We start from the raw sequence: 21,507 nt of genomic DNA, 5'->3' as shown, positions 1-21,507 counted from the left end.
CTCTCGGTCTCTCTCAAAATAAATAAATAAACTTTTAAAAAAAAAATTTTTTAAGCAAAAGAGAGCACCTAACTCAGCCTGAAGGTAGGCAGTTAAAGGCCTCCTCTGCAGAACTCAACTCAGCTCACATAATAGTCAAAAAGAGAAAGTGAGTACGGGAAAGGCTCCTTGACTTCGGTCTTGGCAATAATTTTTTGGATCTGACACCAAAAGTACAGGCAACAGAAGCAACAATAAACAAGCAGGACTACATCAACCTAAAAGGCTTCTACATAGCAAACAATCAACAAAATAAAAAGGCAGCCTACAAATGAAAAAAAAGAAACATTTGCAAACCATGCATATGATGAAGGATTAATATGCAAAATATATAAGGAACTCCTACAACTCAAGAACAAAAAAAACATATAATTTAATTTTTTTTCTTTTTTGAGAGACAGAGAGAGACAGCGCGAGCAGAGGAGGGTCAGAGAGAGAGACACAGAATCTGAAGACAGGTTCCAGGCTCTGAGTTAGCTGTCAGCACAGAGCCCGATGCGGGGCTTGAACCCACGAACTGTGAGATCATGACCTGAGCTAAAGCCGGATGCTCAACCGACTGAGCTACCCAGGCGCCCCTAATTTAATTTTTAAAATGGGCAAAGGAGGTAAATAGACATTTCTCCAAAGAAGACATAGAAATGGCCAACAGAGATATGAAAAGATGCTCAATATCACGAAGCAGGGAAATGCAGATCAAAACCACAGTGAGCTTTCACCTTAAACCTTTTAGAACAGCTAGTATCAAAAAAATCAAAGGATAACAAGAATTAGAGAGGATGTGAGGGAAAGAAAACTCTTGAGCACTGTTGGTGGGAATGCAAATTGATACAGCCTTTGGCAAACAGTATGGAGGCTCCTCAAAAAACTAAAAATAGAACTACCATATGATCCAGCCATCTTACTTCTGGGTTATATCCATAGGAAATAAAATCATTATGTCGAAGAGTGATCTGCAATCCCAAACACACTGCGGCTTTTTCACAGTAGCCAAGACACAGAAACAACTTAAGCGTCCATCAAAAGGTGAAGAAAGAAAATGTTACACACACACACACACACGTATACACACAGAAAGAATATTATTCAGCCTTAAAAAAAAAAAAGAAATCCTGCAATTTGCAACATGGATAAACCCAGAAGACATTATGCTAAGTAAAATAAGCCTGATAAACAAAGATAAACCTTGCATGATTTTACTTTTATGTGGAATCTAACAACAATAACAAAGTGGAACTCATAGTAACAGAAAGTGAAATGGCAGTTAGCAAAGGCGGCAGGTGGTGAGAGGGAAGGGGAGATGTAAATCAGAGGGTACAAACTTCCAGTTATAAGACAAGTAAGTTCTGGAGACCTAATGTATAGCATGAATATAGACTATAGAATAATTGATTCTATACTAAAATTTGCTAAGACAGTAAATCTCAAGTGTTCTCACCACACATACACAAAAGCGTTAACTATGGGAGGTGATAAGTTAATTAATCTGATTATGGTAATCATTTCACAATGTGTACCTATATCAAAACATCACACTATACACCTAAAACATGCAGTGTGGGGCACCTGGGTGGCTCAGTGGGTTAAGTGTCCAACTCTTGGTTTGGGCTCAGGTCATGATCTCATGATTCATGAGATCAAGCTGTGAGCATGGAGCCTGCTTAGGATTCTCTCTCCCTCCCTCTCTCTCTCTCTCTGCTTCTCTCTACCTTCAAAATAAATAAGTAAACTTTGAAAAAAAAAAGACAGAATATTTTAAACTTTAAAAAAAATCTACAATGTTGATCTCTCAAAAATAAAATTTGTCAATAAATAAAAAGTAAAATACATAAAAAAGAGAAGGGAAGGAAGACTGTTATCAGCCAATGGCACAGCACACAGGAAGACGGACGCAAGAGAGCACAGGGCTCTACCTTAGTGTGGCTGGGACTGACAGATGATTCACCTCTGTGAGTAAGTGAATAAAAGAATGCATGCAAAAGAAAAATCAATGTGTGCTTTCTACTTGCAGAGAGGCAGTACATATTTGTTTTATGTTTTGTATTATTGGTAAGGGTCAATAAGAGGCATATAGAAATTGCACTGGATTAAGAATCAGGAAACCCAGGTTCGAGTCCTAACTTTGTTCCTTCACAATTACTCTTGGGCAAAACTCTTAATGTGCATCTGGAAAATAAGACATTTGAACTAGATCCACTACAATCTCTTCCTACCTCAAACATCTGTTTTCATGCTATAATGGAAGAAGGAACAAACTACTGTAGACAAAGATGCACAAAGGATACTCTGTAGAATGATACTCTTTCAAAGGGGTGAGATGCCAGAACCATAGGCTGAAAGTCTGTGGGGTCCCGGATATGTACACAATCTCAAAGTATCACCCCAGAGAGTGCTCGTTAATTATTAAAGGAGGAGGCACTTAACACCATCGTATTCTTAGGGGGGAAAGAAAGGTTTAACCTTGATTCTTACTCTGAGGGGGGAATAAAATCAGACAAATCCAGATTGGGAACAACTAGTCTGCACTCCAAAAATGTTGATGTCATGAAAGAAAAAAAAAGGAAAGGCTGCTACTCCAGATTAAAGAACACCAAAAAGATGTGCCAATGAAATGACTATACACTGAATATTAAACAACACATCAGTATCGATGAGAACTGTCTTGAGTGTGACAACGGTGCTGTGCTCTAGGAGACTGTCCTTATACCGAAGAGACATGTGCTCAAGGGAAGCAGCGCGGCTACCTGCACCCACCTTCAAATGACTAGTGGCTCAGAAAAAAGAAGACACACATATATGTATACACACAGTCACATACATGCACCTGGGTACACGTGTACACATGGAAAAAGAAACACATGGGGCAAAATATTAACATCTGGTGAATCTAGGTGAGGGCGAAACATGAACGCATTGTACTATTATTTAAACTTTTCTGTGTTAGAATTCTTTTCAAAAGAAAAAGTTGCACGGGTGAAAGAGGAGTGACAATTACACAGACAGAGAAAAGCATGGTGAATCTTCCACGTGGGCAGGATGAGAGATACAGAGTAGCAATTTAGAGACTGAAAGGTTTTAAGAAATAGGAGGTATTCCTTGTAGCACACACAATAAGTGGGGTATGAGTTCAGAGATCAGCAGACCTTTCAGGAAAAAATGAAATTTTAACTAGGCATTACAGGCAGAGCAGAGTTCTAGGTGGGCAGAGAACTAAGTGTCCTTTAGGGCAGGAACATGCAGAAGCACTAGCCACAGCCTGTGTACACATAAACGCTTACACGTATGCTATGTATATGTAGGTACATATATATACATATGGGCGCCTGGGTGGCTCAGTCGGGTAAGCGTCCGGCTTTGGCTCAGGTCATGATCTCACAGTTCATGGGTTCGAGCCCCGTGTCAGGCTCTGTGCTGACAGCTAGCTCAGAGCCTGGAGCCTGTCTTCAGGTTCTGTTTCTCCCTCTCTCTCTGACCCTCCCCTGCTCATGCTATCTGTGTCTCTCAAAAATAAATTTAAAAAAAAACATGTATATATACATACACACACACATACATGCATGTACCTATACATATGTTACATACATGCAGTTATAAGATTAGCCCTTTTTGACAGAAGGTACACGTATGGACTAGAGCCAGAGTACCAAGAGCTGGCCACACTCTGGAAGGCCTGGGTCCCACACACTAGGTAATAGGGACTCTTGAGGGTTTTCCATATTTTCCCCTGATACCTGGATAAATTTAGAAAATACACAAAAAAGTAAAAGATAAATATAAGAATGTTTAAAAAGATAAATATAAAAATCATCCCCATCTTTAGCATTAATATTTTGGTGTATTTCCTCCCATTGTTTTCTATAGCTTTCAAAATGTAGTTGAGACCCTGATGTTTTTTTCACTTAAAATTTCCCCATGTTATTATAAAAACTTTATAAATGTTACTGTAGGGGTGTCTGGATGGCTCAGTTGGAAGAGAATGCAACTCCTGATCATGAGTTAGAGCCCTACATTGGATGTAGAGATGAATGAAAAAAAAAAAACTGATCGAAAAAACACGGTACTCTAAATGGTTACATCCTGTGTACAAACCTAGATTTGTTGAACTATTCCTCAATACTGGATTACTAGATTGTTTACCATTTTTTGTTAAATTTGCAAGTTTGCTAGATTTGTTTATCATTTTTAACAGCAGGGATCTGAACAGATATTTGCACACCCATGTGCTTAGCTGCATTATTCACAACAGTCAAAAGGTGGAAGGAATCCAAGTGTCCGCTGATAGATGAATGGACTTAAAAAGGTAGTATAGGGGCGCCTGGGTGGCTCCGTCGTCAGCTAAGCAGCCGACTTTAGCTCAGGTAATGATCTTGCAGTTCGTAAGTTCGAGCGCCATGTCAGGCTCTGTGCTGACAGCTCGGAGCCTGAAGCCTGCTTCAGATTCTGTGTCTCCCTCTCTCTCTGCCCCTGCCCTGCTCATGTACTCTCTCTCTCAAAAAAAAAAAAAAAAAAAAAGGGGGGGGGAGAAGAAATGGGAGTCAGAAATCAAGAACCTTAAATGAAAAAGAAAGACGTCAGAGAAAGACAGGAAGAGAATCAAGACTGGGCTTACCATGCCAGCAGAGCCAAGCTGGAAAGAAGAAAGGTCATCGTCACCTTAGTGTCAAAAACAGCAGAGGAGACAAGGAAGCTGGGAAGGATGACAACCAAGATGTGGACTTAGCAATAAAGGAAGTCACTGGGTGGGGCAGTGGGAAGCCAGATTGTCGAGGATTAAAGATGAAGCCAGCAGAGGGCAAGGAAAAGGATGTAACTACTTCTGCCTTATGAGATCTTCCAGTAAACGGAGAAAAGAAAAATAGGTAAACACAAAACTGCCAGAATTGCCTACATTAGCCTCTGATGTGTGCTGAGTCTAGCCAAGCCTTATGGAAGGACTCAAAAACATTCAACCTCACTGGGAGCCTCCAACAACCAGGTGGGTTGAATGAATACAGGAAGACTCCACCTATACCATGTACAAAGCGGGCAGCAAATCACATTTGCTACTAATTGCTGGTTTGGTAAGTGGCCTTCAGAGGTCACAGAGAATGTAATACCCATTGTAATAACTGCCGGTTTGTAGGATATGTTCGCTAATGGGAGCTAAACCGGCTCAAGTCAATTAAGGTTCTTTTTTCTGTTTGTTTAGTCTCTCTAGGAAACTACTGGAGGCTCTCCTCAAACATCTAGAGATGTCTGGATGTCTGTTCATATTTACGAGGCTTGTGCTTAAATGCTGGCTGGATGTTCTCTGTCAAGTGATGAGCTTCACGGCAGAGCCACTCTGCCAACACTTTTATATATTTTTAAATATCAAGGAATTGAGTAAATAATAAATTTGTCTAATATGCATGGTACCATTTAAGAGCAATACTGTTTGCAAGTAAAGCAAACATCCATTTCTCTTCCTACAATACCGTTTTCTTGTGCAGTTAGGTAAAAGGAGTGGAGGCAAAATCCATCATCTTTATTTTATGTCAGACGTTAGGGAGTGCCTGGCTGGCTGTCGGAACAGCATGTGACCCTTGATCTCAGTAAGGGTTGGGAGTTCAAGCCCTATGTTGGGTGTAGAGAGGACTTAAAAATAAAGTCTTCAAGGAGTATCTGAGTTGATCGGTTGGTTAAGTGTCTGGCTCTTGATCAAGGTTTCTGGGTTCAAGCCCCATGTTGGGCTCTGTGCTGACAGCATGGAGCCTGCTTGGGATTCTCTCCCTCTCTCTCCCTCTCTTTCTACCCCCTTTCTCTCTCTCTCCCCCTCTCAAATATAAAAATAAACACAAAAAAATAAAGTCTTTAAAAAAATTAAATTAAATTAAAACAGGCTAAATTTAGGAAAGACACCTAAATGACAGCTAACTTATTCTATAAAGGTTCTGTATACATTCAGAAAAAGAAAGAAAATCATATATTTTAATCTATCTGAGATAAATGATGTATAATAGGTGTTCAGTTTTACAGCATAATCAAACAAGCAAACAAATAAACAAAAACCTGATTCTCATCAAAGTTAAAATTCTTTTTGTTTTCTTTTAGCAAAATGTGTCAGACTGGAAACAACTGAGTTAAGTGATTCCAAAACATTCCTTTTAACAATCATTGCTGGATCCACAGTGATGATTTCTACAAATAAAAGGAAGCATCAGTTTCCAGAATCAATCTCCAGATGAGAAGTGTTTTGAGATTACAGATTATGCTAAAAGCACAAATCTAGCTGAAACTCAACTACTTCACCAATCTCCAATTTCATAAGGGCAAACAAGGAAGTGTCGTTCCGGAAAGTCCACATACAAATCAAGGCAAAATGTATCTCATCACCTAATAACATGTTTTGAAAACAAATGTGACTCAAAAACCTAAATGGTTTTTTCACACACAAAGTTAATTTTACTAAGCTGTGGTGCATGCACATGTGTGCTAGGACACACACACACACACACACACACACACACATATACACACACACACCCCCTTATGAGCTTTAAAATACTATTCATCTTTCATTCCAAATGCTAAGGATTCCAATGGCAATGGGGCGGGGGGGGGGGGGCACAAACAATAGCAGGATTGCATTATGACAAAACATTCCATATTTCCAAAGCACCCTGGTGGCCCAGTTAGTAGAGCATCCCACACTTGATTTTGGCTCACGTCATGATCTCATAGTTCATGAGTTCGAGCTTCGCACCAAGCTCTCTGCTCCCAGAGCAGAGCCTGCTTCAGATCCCCTGTCCCCCACCCCCTTCCTCCACTTGTGCGCACACTTGTGAGCACCCTCTCTCTCAAAAATAAACATTAGGGAAAAAGTATGAATTTCACCCAAATATACTGAGTATCACTTAATAACTGTATCAGTTTGGAGTCCCTGGGTGGACCAGTCAGTTAAGCATCTAATTCTTGGTTTCAGCCCAGGTCATGATCTTACAGTTCATGGGTTCAAGCCCCACGTCAGGCTCTGCACTAATAGGGTGGAGCCTGCTTGGGAGTCTCTCTGCCCCTCCCCCATTTTCTCTCTCTCTCTCAAAATAAACTTTAAAAATGTATTAAAAAATAACTACATTGGTGGTTCAAGTTACAAAATTTATTTTTAATAACATTTTAATGGATTTTATTTCCCTCCAAAACATTACAAAATACATGCTTAAAAAAACAGGATGCAACACAGAAAAATATACTTCCTCCCCTAAACCTCACCATCAAGAGGCAGCCATTGTTAGTTAACATTTTGTCAAATGTTCTTCAAATGTATATATATATAGGAGCAAGGAAATAAAAAGTTTAAAGAAAAAAAACCTAAGCAGATGGCCCACACATTATGATTATAAAAATATCTTACTGAACTGACTTGCTCCTAGCAGAAGCTCACCCCCCACATCCCAACCAATCCCATGCCCCTAAAGATTAATAATCACTGGAGCAAGAAAAATCTCTCTGCTCAGAATTCAACTCTGCAGAGACCAAATTATTCCTGCCATGACATAAATTATATTAGTGGCGAAAGGAAGCAAATCCTGAAAGAGATGAGCGATCATGCTATCATGTTCTAGCTGTTTTTAATATTACTTCTTCAAACCTGCTCAAATATTTCCATCTCTTGCATGATTATCAGGGCCGCCTAAGCCCCAAATGCCATTCCGCAGAGGCTCTAAGTTGAGTCAGCACATTGTTTTTATGATTGCAGATGGGCAAGCGAAAAAACTGAGGCTTTGTGCACTCCCGTAAAGATCAGATGATGCCCTCAGTCTGTCTTTGCTAGCATGGGAAAACATTCTCCCTCTCGGATTACCAGCCCCTCACCCCACCTCCAGCACCTTGAGAAAGAGAGAGAGAGAGAATTTCATTGTTTTTTCTGTTACCTGGTACCCAAAAACCTCAAGGATTATACTAATGATGGCAGCATGAAATGCAGAGTGACCATACGCCAGCGTTTTCCCTAGTCTAAAAAAGGCCCAAAGGAAACCCCTGGTAAAATGGCCTGGAAAAGAAAGGCACTACAAAGCCCTTTAGATATTAGGCAAACACAATCTTTTCTGTGCCCATCTCCTCGCCCCAATCCCAAATCTGATACAAAGCTACTCTCAATATCAGGCAGATTAACTTTTAAACTCCCATGCTCCAGTCAACTGTATTTTTGGTCTCTTTGACACATTTCATATAGCCTTTTTATTTCCTATATCTAATCTGAAATAGAAGATTTACTCTTATCAAATTTTCCAGAGAATGACATTGTCAATAACCAACAGTGGGCTCTTTACTCAACATATGAAAGTAGCAAGTAAAAATGTCTAAAAATGTTAAGGGAAATACAGAATTCACTACAATCAAATGAAACAAGCATAAAATAACCCCAGAACACTCACGTTTTTAAAAAGCACTTTTAGATATTTTAAGAGCAATTTGTCACCTCATAATTGAGTTCAGCAAAGTTGCGGGACCCAAGATCAAAAATGAATTATATTTCTATTTTCAGTAATAAATCTTAAAAATTAAATAAACAATTCCATTTATAATAGCATCAAAAAGTTAAATTTATTTCTAAGTGTTATACGTTTTTTCATGTCTGTTTATTTTTGAGAGAGAGAGACAAACAGAGTATAAACAGGGGAGGGGCAGAGAGAGAGGGAGACACAGAATCTGAAGCAGGCTCCAGGCTCTGAGCTGTCAGCACAGAGACAGACGTGGAGCTCAAACTCATAAATGGTGAGGTCATGACCTGAGCTGCAGTTGGACACTTACGCAACAAAGCCACCCAGGTGCCCCCTAAGTGTTTTAATAAAAAGTTACAAATATACAAAACATTGTTTGTTGAAGTAAATTAAAGAAGACCTAAATAAATGGAAAGACACCCCATACTCATGGATGGAGGATTTGATACTGTTGACACTGCAAGGCTCCCAAAGTTGATCTACTGATTCAATGCAATCTCTATCAAAATCCCAACTGCCTTTATGCAGAAATGGACAAGATCCATGAAAAAGTCGTACAGAAATGTAAGGGATCTGGAGCACCTGGGTGGCTCAGTTGGTTAACCATCTGACTCTTTATCTTGGATGATCTGCTGTGAGCACAGAGCCTGCTTAGGATTCATTCTCTCCCTCCCTCTCTCCCTCTCTCTCTCTCTTTCTCTCTCTCTCTCTCTGTCTTCCCCTTCTTCCCTCCCTCCCATGCTCTTACTCTCTCTCAAAATAAACAAACAAACTTAAAAAAAAAATAAGGGAGCTGACAACCAAAACTATCATGAAAGAGAAGAACAAAGTTGAAGACTTTATACATCCCAATTTCTAAACTTACTACCAAGCTACAAGAACCAAAACAGTGTGTCACTGGCATGACATATACCTTCTTATGAAGACATAAAAATCAGTGGAATAGACTTTATAGAGTCTAGAAACGAGTCTCATGTTTATGGTCAACTGACTTGTGACAAGGGTGCTAAGGCAATTCAATGAAGAAAAAAAACAGTCTTTCCAACAAATTGTGCTGGAACTACTTGTTATTAATACATAAAAAGAGGAATTTGGACTCCTACCTCAGACCATATATAAAAATTAGCTCAAAATGTATTAAAAGCCTAAATATGAGAGCTAAAACTATGAAAATCTTAGACAAAAGTAGAGGCATAAATCTTTATGACCCTGGATTAGGCAATGGTTTCTTAGATATGACAACAAAAACAAAACAACAAAAGGGAAAAAAGGGATAAACTGGACTTCATCAAAATTAGAAACTTTTCTGCTTTAAGGGTTACTACCACGAAAATGAAAAGACAACTCACAGAATGAGAAAAAATATTTGCAAATCATGTATCTGGTAAGTATATATGATAAAGTATTCAGAATACATAAAGAATTCTTACAAGTCAATAATAAAAACAAATAATCCAACTTAAAAACGGGCAAAGGATCTGAAGATATGCAAAGGGCCAATAAGCCTACGAAGAGATGCTCAACATCATTAGACATTAAAGAAATGCAAATCAAAACCACAATGAGATACTATTTCACACCTACTTGGATGACTACAATAATAAAAAAATATATACTAGTACAGAAACAAGAGTTGGCAAAGATATGGAGAAATTGGAACCCTAATACATTGTTGATGGGAATGTAAAATTGTGCATCCACTCTAGAAGACCATTTGGCATTTTCTCAAACAGTTGAAAATAGAGTTATCATATGACTCAGCAATCCTGCTCCTATATATATATACACACAAGAGAACTGAATTGAAAACATGTGTCAACACAAAAACACATATACCAATATTCACAGCAAATTATCTGTAATGGTCAAAAAGTAGAAATAGTTTAAATGTCCATCAGCTGATAAATGGATGAACAAAGGCAGTGTATATCCATAAAACGGAATATTATTTGATTATAAAAGGAATAAATACTGATACGTACTACAACATAGATGAACCTTGAAAACATTATGCTACATGAAAGAAGCTAGACACAAAAGGCCACACTGTGTATGATTTCACTTAAGTGAAATATCTAGAACAGGCAAATCCTTAAAGACAGAAAGTGGAGGAATGGCTTCCAGGGATGGAGGGAATGGGGAATAGAGAGTGGCTGCTAACAGGTGCAGGGTTTCTTTCTGGAGTAATGACAATGTTCTGAAAGTAGACAGTAGTAATGGCTGCACAACCTTGTAAATATACTAAAACCCACCAAATTATATGATATGTGAATTATATCACAATTAAAAAAAAAACTTTAAAAACTATTTGCTTCAGCAGTAAAATGTCCCTCAGGATAAATGGAATCATACGATTTCCCTAATATGAGCAAAGGTTAGTTTTCCCAATATCAAGATTCAAAATGCTCAGAAGAATAGAGTTTTTCCAGGTATTGTTATTGTACAAAGCTAACAATGAGATTTTTTGCAGAGACTGGCTATGATCACCCTATCCTAAAACATCAACTATTTTCCCTTTCTTCCATGTTCCGCTTCAGTCCGTACACCTGAATACTTCTGCGTGCCTATAATCCATGGAAAAGAATCAGTATAAATGTTGCTTAACGGACTTCAATGTTATCATTAAATGGTTATAATTAGTTCACATCTAAAAATTTCTTAAGTCCTTCCCCTCCAAGCTCTGCCTTGAAGTGTTAGACATTTATTTCTGATTTTTCACTCTTTATAGATAATGTTGCAATATAACATGCCAAAAAAAAAGCCAACAAAGTTATTTTCTTCTCTTGAATTATACCACTGCATTTAAGACTTCCAGGGGGGAATAAATTACTGAAACATAGGGTAGGACATTTTAATGACTTCTGGTTGCCTTCCAAAAGTACTACACACTTGCACTGCAATAAGCAACAACTGGAAGCCTGTACCTCCCACTCCCCGCCACCCATTCTGTCCACCCCCTGCAGCCCCCTCCCCTCTGGCAACCACCAGTTTCTTCTCTGTATTTATGGGTCTATTCCTGCTTTTTTGTTTGTTCATTTGTTTTGGTTTTTTAGATTCAACATATAAGTGAAATCACATGGTCTGCATCTTTCTCTGACTGACTTATTTCACTTAGCATTATACCCTCTAGATCTATCCATGTTGCTGCAAATGGCAAAATTTCATTCTTTTTTCTGGCTGCGTACTATTCCATTGTGTGTGTGTGTTTCCTTTATCTATTCATCTGTTGATAGACACTTGGGCTGCTTCCATAATTTGGCTACTGTAAATAATGCGGCAATAAACAGAGGATTGCTTATATCTTTTCGAATTAGTGTTTTCATTTTCTTTGGGTAAATAGTCAGGAGTGGAATTACTGGATCATATGGTATTTATTTCTATTTTAAATTTTTTGAAGAACCTCCATACTCTTTTCTACAGTGGCCGCTCCAATTTACATTCCCACCAACAATGCACACAAGTTCGTTTTTCTCCACATCCTCATGCTATTTCTTGTCTTTTTGATACTACCCAGGATGGAGAAATTTTTTAATTCAGTATTCTTACTCTAAGGAGGGTAGAACATGTAATTGATTGTTCTGTTTTCCTTCAAAATATGTATGAAAGTGGCTATCTTACCCGGTAACAGCAACTGTTAGAAAAGAACAGAGCCTGAAATTCAATCACAATAAAAAGAAGAAACCTACAATAATTAACCACTTTCAAGATTTGGACATCCTTAACAACTATGAGCACAGATGGCTCAAGGTGTCTCCTGACTGGCAATACCTAGTCTAGAGAAAGACCAAGAACAATGCCTACAATGCTCTTGCCTTACAGAATCATGACAAAAATAAAGGTTAACTGAGCACTAAGTGCCAGGTACTACTAGAAGCATTTTTATATTCATTACCACATTAATTCTTACTAAGCAACTTAAAAGTCAGAAAATATCCTATTTTACTGTGGAAAAAACAGAGGCTTAAAAAGAGTAAGTTACTTTTCCAAAGTAGATCCAGGAAGAGCACATCTTTCTTTTTTTTTAATTTTTTTTAATGTCTTCATTTTATTTTGAGGGACAGAAACAGAGAGTGAATGGGGAAAGAGCAGAGAGAGGGAGACACAGAATCAGAAGCAGGCTCCAGGCTCTGAGCTGTCAGCACAGAGCCCAACACAGGGCTCGAACCCACGAACCCTGAGATCATGACCTGAGCAAAAGTCAGACGCTTAACCGACTAAGCCACCCAGGTGCCCCAAGCACATCTTTCTTAACCTATGCATTAGCAAGTGGTATCTACCCCACAGGATGTAAATTCAAAGACAGAAATATTCCCACCTAGGTCTGACAGCAAGGGGCAGGAGGTGGTTAGGTACGAAGAAATGAGGATCTCCCCATCACTACAGCAGTGTTTACAATCAGTGGTAGCACTAATATAAAATAGGGGGAGAGTCAGCACCCCCATTATCTCTATCAACCCCTAAGCCAACCTAATGAGCATATCATGTACAGTGGGTGCTTGTTATTGGTCCCCTAGCTCCCCCTTCCAAAGTGTGCTCCCCCTAAATTCCCTCTGCATCAGCATTCCAGAGTTGCCAGAGTATGTGATGTTGAAAGAAAGAATACTTCTTAATGTCTCTCTTTTTCTTTTTTTAAGGTTTTATATTTTTTAGGTAATCTCTACACCCCAACATGGGGCTCAAACTCACAACCCCAAGATCAAGAGTTGCATGCTCTACCGACTGAGCCAGCCAGGCACTCCTGGTGTCTCTCTTTTTCAATATTGGTAGGACTGGGATTTCTGGTTTGTGTTCTGAGAAAAAGCAGGTGAAAAGATAATACTAAAATAAATTGTATTCAATCTTAGTCATCCATTTCCATGTATTTAGTTTAATAAGCATTCTTTATATTCCAAGCAATCCTTACTGGAACTGAAGTTTACTACCAGTTACATATATGTGTTTAGAAGTTAGGGCCCCTTAGAAAGAAATATACAACTTTATACAGAGCTAAAGTAAATATCTAAATGGATTCCAGAGGTTTGTTTTTTAAAGTCTAAGTATTTAAAGAACAAATAAAACCATAAATATTATGTTGGCTCAGTCTATTTTGTGGGTTTTCCTGGTTAATGATATTTTAAATTGTGTTTAGATTTGCTAATAATTAATATTAACTGGTCCCTCCCAGTAGTTTGGAATGTTTCAAAATGTAAATAATTATCGGCCCTTTGTGAGGAGAGGCACGTAGTGCGTAATCCCCACACACACCAAAAAACAAAAAACAGCAAGAGAAAAAGCAGAATGAGGCCCTTCCATGTTTGGTCCAAATCCTAGTAAGTGAGAGCTAGTACTCACTTACGGTGTCTCCTGGCCTAAAAAGCTATGCTCGAGCTTCCATGGTCCTATTATCACAAATAATCTTCCCAAATCAGGCATGATACTCTGTAAGAACTTATATTATTTAAAAAAAGAAAGAAAGAAAAAAGAAAGGACACGCAAGACAGGTAGATGCATGAATGGGACACATAGCTCAAGTGCCTTGATGAATACTTCAGTGGGAAATTGACAGACTTATACTGTGAACAAAAATTAAAAGAGCTAAAGAAGTTTCACCCTCAAATCCCAAGTCCAATCTTCATTACTCTCATAGAAGAAACAACCAAGAGGAAAACACGGATATCCAAAACGAGTTAACTCAAAAGAAACACCTTATATTTAACTACTAAGACTTCACGCAATCTCAATACCCATTTCTTTTTTTTATTTATTTAAGTTTTTATTTATTTTAAGAGAGGGAGAAAGCGCAAGTACAAGTCGGGGAGGGGCAGAGAGAGAGCAGAAATCTCAAACATCTTCCATGCCATCAGCATAGAGCCCAGTGCAGGTCTTAATCCCACCAACTGTGAGATCACAATCTGAGCAGAAATCAAGAGTCAGACACTCAACTGAATGAGCCACCCAGATGCTCTTCTTAAAATACTTTCCTAGGGGCGCCTGGGTGGCTCAGTTGGTTAAGCCTCCAACTTCCGCTCAGGTCAGATCTCACATTTGTGGGTTCAAGCCCCGCGTCAGGCTCTGTGCTGACAGCTCAGAGCCTGGAGCCTGTTTCGGATTCTGTGTCTCCTTCTCTCTCTGCCCCTCCCCCTCTCATGCTCTGTCTCTCTCTCTCTATCAAAAATAAATAAAACATTAAAAAAAAATACTTTCCTAGTTTGACCTCAGCAGAGTTAAAAACTCAATCAAAGTGGGGTGCTTGGGTGGCTCCGTTGATTTAGCATCTGACTTTGGTTCAGGTCATGATCTCATGGTTCGTGGATTCGAGCCTTGCATCAGGCTCTGTGCTAACAGATCAGAGCCTGGAGCCTGCCTTGGATTCTGAGTCTCCCTCTCTCTCTGCACTTGCACTCTATCTCTCTCTCTCTCAAAAATGAAACAAACATTAAAAAAAAGACTCAAAGCAATAAGCTAACATAAAATGAGCTCGCGGGTTCAGATTTATTTTCTGTGTAACAAAATGCCTGTCCAAGATGGCTTGAACCCAGTATGTCAAAAAATACTGACATCACTATCACAGGGCAGAAACCAAAGGCAAACCTGAATATTTGCTTTTTCAATGATGAAGCTACCTTTAACTCTGACCAGAATACCTTTTACTTGGGACCAGAAGGCCTGCCTGATGGAGTGGGAAGCACCCCAGTCTAAATTTTTTTTAAATGTTTTTATTTATTATTGAGATAGAGAGAAACAGAGCATGAATAGGGGAGGGGCAGAGAGAGAGGGAGACACAGAATCTGAAGCAGACTCCAGGCTTGAGCTGTCAGCACAGAACCTGATACAGGGCTCAAACCCATGAATCGTGAGATCACGACCTGAGCTGAAGTCAGCCACTTAACCGACTGAGCCACCCAGGCACCCCAAGCACTCCAGTCTAGAAATAGGGGCATGGATTCTAGTCGTGTAGATGCTATTGACTAGGTGGGTAGCCCTAAGCAAATCACTTAACTTTCTTTCCTTCTCAGGATTTACTTTCCAAATTCACAAGATTGACTAGACCAGTGTTTTCAAAATTTACCTATCCACAGGGTAGCTGTTAACAATATGCATTCCAAGGCTCCTTCCCTAGATTCTGGCTCAGGACGTCTCTCAGGAAGGCCTAGGACCTTACTCCTAATAAGTGATGAAAGGGTACCTAAGTGGCTTATTCAGTTAGCCATCCAACTCTTGGCTGTGGCTCAGGTCATGATCTCACGGTTCAGGAGTCCGAGCCCCGCCTTGTGCTCCACGCTGTCAGTGAGGAATCTGCTTGGGATTCTCTCTCTCTCTCTCTCTGACCGACCCTGCTCATGTTCTCTCTCTCACTCTCTTTCCCAAAATAAATAAATAAGTAAACTTAAAAAAAAAATAAGTGACTCAAGTGGTTCTTATCATTTGGTAAGTTTCACAAACACTAGAGATGATCCTCGATCCTCAAGCTGCCTGCCTTCCGCCTCTGATTCTACACTATCTGGATGCTTCATAGTGATGATCTAAAAACACACAAAATTAGAACAGTTTAACATTGTGACTGGACAAAATTAATAAACATACAAGATCACAGAAGCAAAGATCCACCCACCCATCCCTGACATCATTCATACCTTTAAACAAGAATATAAACGTCCTCCTCAATTCTGGGCAAGTAGAACACTTTCTCTGGTGGAGAAAATGTTTTCAACATTAAACTCTCAGCACACTGATATGGAAAGACTTGTGTTAGAAGGAGAGAGAACTGCTTAATCTAAAGTTTTAAGTGAAAACTACACATTGCATCCTTCTCTGCAAAGAGCATTATCTGGTGATGCTACCTGGTCGCAGCTAAGAAAGAGCTAGACGGAATCCTGCCTAAGTCCCCAGCAGCCTTAAAACTGCAGTCTCTGCAGTACTGGCATACAATGGTTACACAGCAAAAGGAAAAAGAAAACAAAACAAAGCAATAATAACTTGTTACTGATTCTTCAAATTCAACGCCTATACAGTCAACTGGGTGGCCAAGAGTCCACAATCTCTTCTAAGGAGGGTTTCCTCAGGTCCATGGAGAACCCCTAGTGTCCTTTCTGCGTACAAAGGTAGCAACCTTCAATTTAGTTTTTCTTCCCTCTGAACTATTTTTCTGGAATTCTCATAATCTCCTCATGAGCTTTACTTTTATGTTCTTATTTAGGCTTATAAGTAACTATGAAAGTAACAAAAGAAAAAGAGAAAGGCCGCATGGAGCACAGAGGGGTTGTAGAGGATGCTCATTGGCAACTAATTGTTACATAGGTGGCATTTATAAAAATGCAAATAAAATCATGATTAAACCACAAAAGAGTTTGAGTCATCCTCGCAATAGAAGCAGATAAGAAGCAAGAATGAAACATGCCTACATAGTCCAGCGATTAGCAAAACAACTGTAGCGTATTCCATTAATCCCATTATAATGTATAACTAGCGTAGTATGTCAGTATAAAACATTTTCAAAATGAAACTCGATGCTTGGCATGGAAATAGAATTCTTTAGAATTAGGGGTCACACAGGCCAAAAAACTGGTTTGCTTTAACGGCAAAAGTGGAGAAACCAATTGTCATGTACAGCATCACAGAAGCACTAGGTTTAAAGTCAGGTACATGTTTAAGGACATTTCTGTGTCTGCTGCCCAACAGGCTCTGAAGCAAAATGTTTTGACCAAAGACCAAACTTCACACTCAAAACAGACATGTAAGATCAGAATCAAGGCGACCAGCATAACGGTTAAGCACAGGGTGGCTAAGAGCTCACGGCTGGCTGTTGCCCAGACCTGAGCTAAAACCCAAATCAACAAATTGCTGGGTGACCTTGAACAAATCTTGTAACCTAAGCCTCAATTTCCGCCTTTGTAAAAAGGAGAAAATGCTTGCTCAACCATTAGGAGGTTTAAACAAGGTAATTCAGGTAAAACATTCAGCCCTGTACCTGGCACAGTAAATAAACAATAAGCTAACTCTAAAATTAGTGTAATTACTGACTTCCAACCTCAAGGAGAGCTAGGAGTTCCCAGGTGGCCAGGCAAAAAGTTCCAATCAGTAGAAAGACGACATTCACATATACTTCTGTAAAGGTAGCTTTTCATTGCTTTTCACACTGAGAACCTCACTCCTCCTCAGGAAAGCAGAACTCCCACCAATGACGTACAGCTCTATTCAGAAAAGACCTCAGGGCAGACATTCTTAGTTGGGAAGGGTAGTTGTCAATGAGATCCGGGTTAATGACCTAATCATCTGGGAGTTACAGTGGTGTTGTTAGGAGAAAGGGAAGGAGGAAGAAAAAGGCTTCACACCATCCCACACAACATTATTCAATGAAGAAAAAACAATAAAGGTTAACCGCTCACATTATTTCAAATTGAATCAGAAAATAAAGAAAACAGTATCTGGTGAAATATTTTAACTCATGGGGAAGAAAGAACTAACACAGCTGTTAGTAAGGTGAAAGTGGCCAAACTCCTCCAAAAAAAAAAAAAAAAAAAATCAAGGGAAGGTGGAAAGTAAGTTGTTCCCACAGTGTAACCAACACCCACTCTATCCTTTTAAGACTATGGCTGAACTTTCCCAATTAAAACCGACTGTCTTTGCCTGTTCTTCCAAATATGCCACTGACTTAGGTGTACCTTTAACCTGTACTCTCTTCTTACCCAAATACATCACTCTGGTTAAAGGCAAAAATAAAGTCCTGTGCACCATTTTTCAAAAATGCATGGGAAAATATTAGGAATTCAATTATCTAAAAGTACTGTGGGAGATAATGCTGGGAAGAAAAAAGTTCTTCCTGAAAAAATAAACCACAGGGAATAAATAGGAATATTGCTCAAGGACAACCAAAAACAGGTTTCAAAATAATGCAAATTTTGAAATCGAGGTAGGAGCAAGATCAATGAGTTGTAAGGTAAAGAGCTAAATCCTCCAAGGAAAAAAAAAAAAAAAGATAGGATGTGAAGAAAGGCTTCCGCAGGGAAGACACGGGTGTTTCAATCCATCAGCAGATGTTCAAAAATTCGGAATTAAAAAAAAAAAAAACATAGAATAAATTATCTGTCTCAATGTTGCAAAATTTAGCCATAGGATGAAAATAAAGTATTTCGGTCTCAATGTGGCAAAATTTAGCCATAGGATGAAAATAAAGTATTTCAGAAGCATTTTTAAGCACTGCTAGGTATCTTTCAGTACTAGAGATATTCTTGTAAAATGAAAGAAGAGATTGGTCAGATGCTCTAATTAACAACTCCGCAGTAAAGGGATAATGACACCCCCGAAACGCAGCTCTGTCACCTAGAGATAATGGACATTTTCTTTTTACTGTTTAAGAATCCAGAAGAATCTCCTTCTGCTTTTAAATGCAAATTACCCATCTCTGAGGCACATTCTGCTCTATTCCTTTATCTGAAAATTACTGCAGTGTGATCCCGTTCCAGAGAGGACACCATTCAGCCAGGAAAATGGAATTAGGGCAACCGCACGCCCTCTGGGGATGTTCAAATCACCATATCCAGTGAGCTGTCACCACCTACACACGGCCTTTTCCAGTGGAGAGACCGTTATGAGGGCTCAAAATTCTATTTGAAGAAGGAAAACGTAAGTTTTGAGGGCTAGCGGGTCATTAAAGGTTACATACACATTTTAATACCTGCACTAGCACCACAGCAATGAAACAGCTCAGCCGCCCTTGGTCTTCAAATAACAATGCTATTTACTGGAAACTCTTGAAAGACAGAACTTCAATAATAACAGTATGAGTTGCTATTTGCTGGTTCATTACATGGTAAAACAAACAAAAAATACCATCACACAAGAAAGGTGAGCACATCAGACTGCGCACTTCTCTTCCATGCTAAAACTCCCTACAATAGTAAACACTGACTTGAAGAAACGCTTCAACTTAATATATCAAGTGATCAAGGTTATTAGAACACTTTTAAGCCAGAAAAACATGAGAAATAAATAAGCCACAATAGAGGGAGTCATCCCATTGTTAAAGGTTCAAGATTTCCGCCCAAACCACATGTGGTTTGGGAAATTTCATTTGTCAGATAAATATAAACAAACAGTGAAGAAAGTCAGGTAAGATAGCCTCATAAAAGGCTAACTTACCTCTAGTCTTTCCAAGTTATATATTAGTAACTAACTTAACTTTAAAAAAGAAAAAAAAACCCCTCTTTTCTAACCAAGGTAAGTCACATCCAAATGACTGAATCTTTCTGGTGACACCCGGCTGATCCCCTTCCCTATCCTCAAAGGCAGAGCTCTATCTGCCCCACAGCTGGTCTGACAACCTGGAACAAAGCTACTGAAAATGCTCTTCCAATCTCTGAAACATCAGTGAATGTTTGAGAAGGAGGAAAAGGATTGTATTGGGTTTAGAAAAACCATTCAAATGTTTTCCAGATGCCCGAGATTGGTACATGTCAACCAGATGGCACAGCATGGCATTAGCTGGCCCCTACTTGCACCTACCCATTCAGAACCCCGGCAATGAATGCAGCAAACACCCTAAAACCAGAGGACTGGCAGCATCATGCACAGAAAACTGAGAGCCTGCGTTTTGAAATGTGAACGAGCCATTGACGAATGACGGCAGTCTTGTGCTTTTAAAAAACCTAGAAGCGCTCCCTAGTTCAATCCATCCCCAAATCCACGCCACCCTTTCAACTTTGCAATTAAGAGAGAGGAGAAATTCCGGTCAATTCGCCTTGGGGGGTTGGTCTGAGGGTAGAGGACTCAAGTAGGGAGGAGGATGGAGAGAGAAAGAGCAAGCCAATGAAAGATACCAAAATTTCCCACCTTTCTTAAATTCCTCCAGCATAGCGTCCAACTTGGTGTCATTGAAAACAAAGTGCAAGGGGTGGTTATAAAATTTAGTGATGGTTTTCAGGGGAGTACAGTCATCTGGATCCACGAAGGCCAAGTCTTTGACAAAGAGGAGGTCCACGATGTTGGAGCGCTCCCCCTCAAATACTGGAATACGAGTGTAGCCACTCTCCATGATCTCCGACATGGTGTTGAAGTCCAGAATGGCTTCGCCGGTGATCATGAAGCAGTCCCGGAGCGGAGTCATCACGTCCTCCACTGTCTTGGTGCGGAGCTCCAGCGCCCCTTGGATGATGTTCAGCTCCTCCTTAACGAGGTCGTTGTAGGGGTCGGTGACCCGGAGCATCTCCAGCAGTTTTTCCCGGTTGTAGACAGTGCCTATCTCCTGGCCCAGGACGCAGTCCAGCAGCTTGCTAACCGGGTAAGAAGCGGGGAAGGTCATCATCATGAAAAACTTGGTGAGGAAGATGGTGTTGGCCCCTACAGCCAGGCCGTGCCGGGAGCAGATGGCCTGGGGCACGATCTCCCCGAAGATGACGATGCCGATGGTGGAGACCACCACCGCCACGAGGCCGGAGCCGGCGATGTCGTCGAGCAGGATGGTGAGCGTGGTGTTGACCAGCACGTTGCCCAGCAGCAGCGAGCACAGCAGGTAGTTGCCCTGCCTGCGCACGGGCTCGATGCGCTTGGCGTAATTCTTCTCCTTCTCGGTGCCGCAGTTCTGCACGATGCGCAGCTCCATCGGGTCCAGGGCCATCAGCCCCAGGTTGAGGCCGCTGAACATGCCCGACAAGCACAGGAGCAGCGAAATGAAGATCACCTGCAGCCAGAAGGGCAGCAGAAACTTCTTCTCCTCGCCCACGATCATCTTGGTGTCCTCGCCGTCGTGATAAATCCAGGTGGTCTCGGCCCACGGGGGTGGCGGGAGCCCGGCCACCCCCGAGCCGCCCTTGCCCCCGACGGCACCACTCGCGGACCCCGGGCCGCCGGCGCCCAGGGCTGGGGTGGAGAGCGATGTGCACAGGTAATAGGACTTGCTCTTCTCCATCTTGCGCAGCGGTTTGATCTCGATCTCAATGATGCCCGATGTACGGCGGTTGAGAATGATGTGGGGCAAGATGATGATATCGGAGGTGCGGATGCCGCAGCGCTGGGGGCCGCTGTCCGGCTC

At 40.4% G+C, this 21,507-nt stretch overlaps 1 protein-coding gene across 1 annotated transcript in view; it reads right to left on the bottom strand.

Annotated features, from left to right (window-relative positions):
• Nucleotides 1-21,507, bottom strand: part of CNNM2 (cyclin and CBS domain divalent metal cation transport mediator 2) — a 136,430-nt gene that overhangs the window by 114,541 nt on the left and 382 nt on the right. The window contains exon 2 of the mRNA XM_029920303.1: nt 20,310-21,504. Coding sequence (XP_029776163.1) covers nt 20,310-21,504 — 1,195 coding nt within the window. The remainder of the gene's footprint in view (nt 1-20,309; nt 21,505-21,507) is intronic.

The sequence above is a fragment of the Suricata suricatta genome, chromosome 2 (genome assembly GCF_006229205.1).
Source record: "Suricata suricatta isolate VVHF042 chromosome 2, meerkat_22Aug2017_6uvM2_HiC, whole genome shotgun sequence".
Lineage (NCBI taxonomy): Eukaryota > Metazoa > Chordata > Mammalia > Carnivora > Herpestidae > Suricata > Suricata suricatta.
The sequence above is the reverse complement of the archived record's forward strand: the minus strand, read 5'-3'. Positions and strand labels throughout refer to the sequence as shown.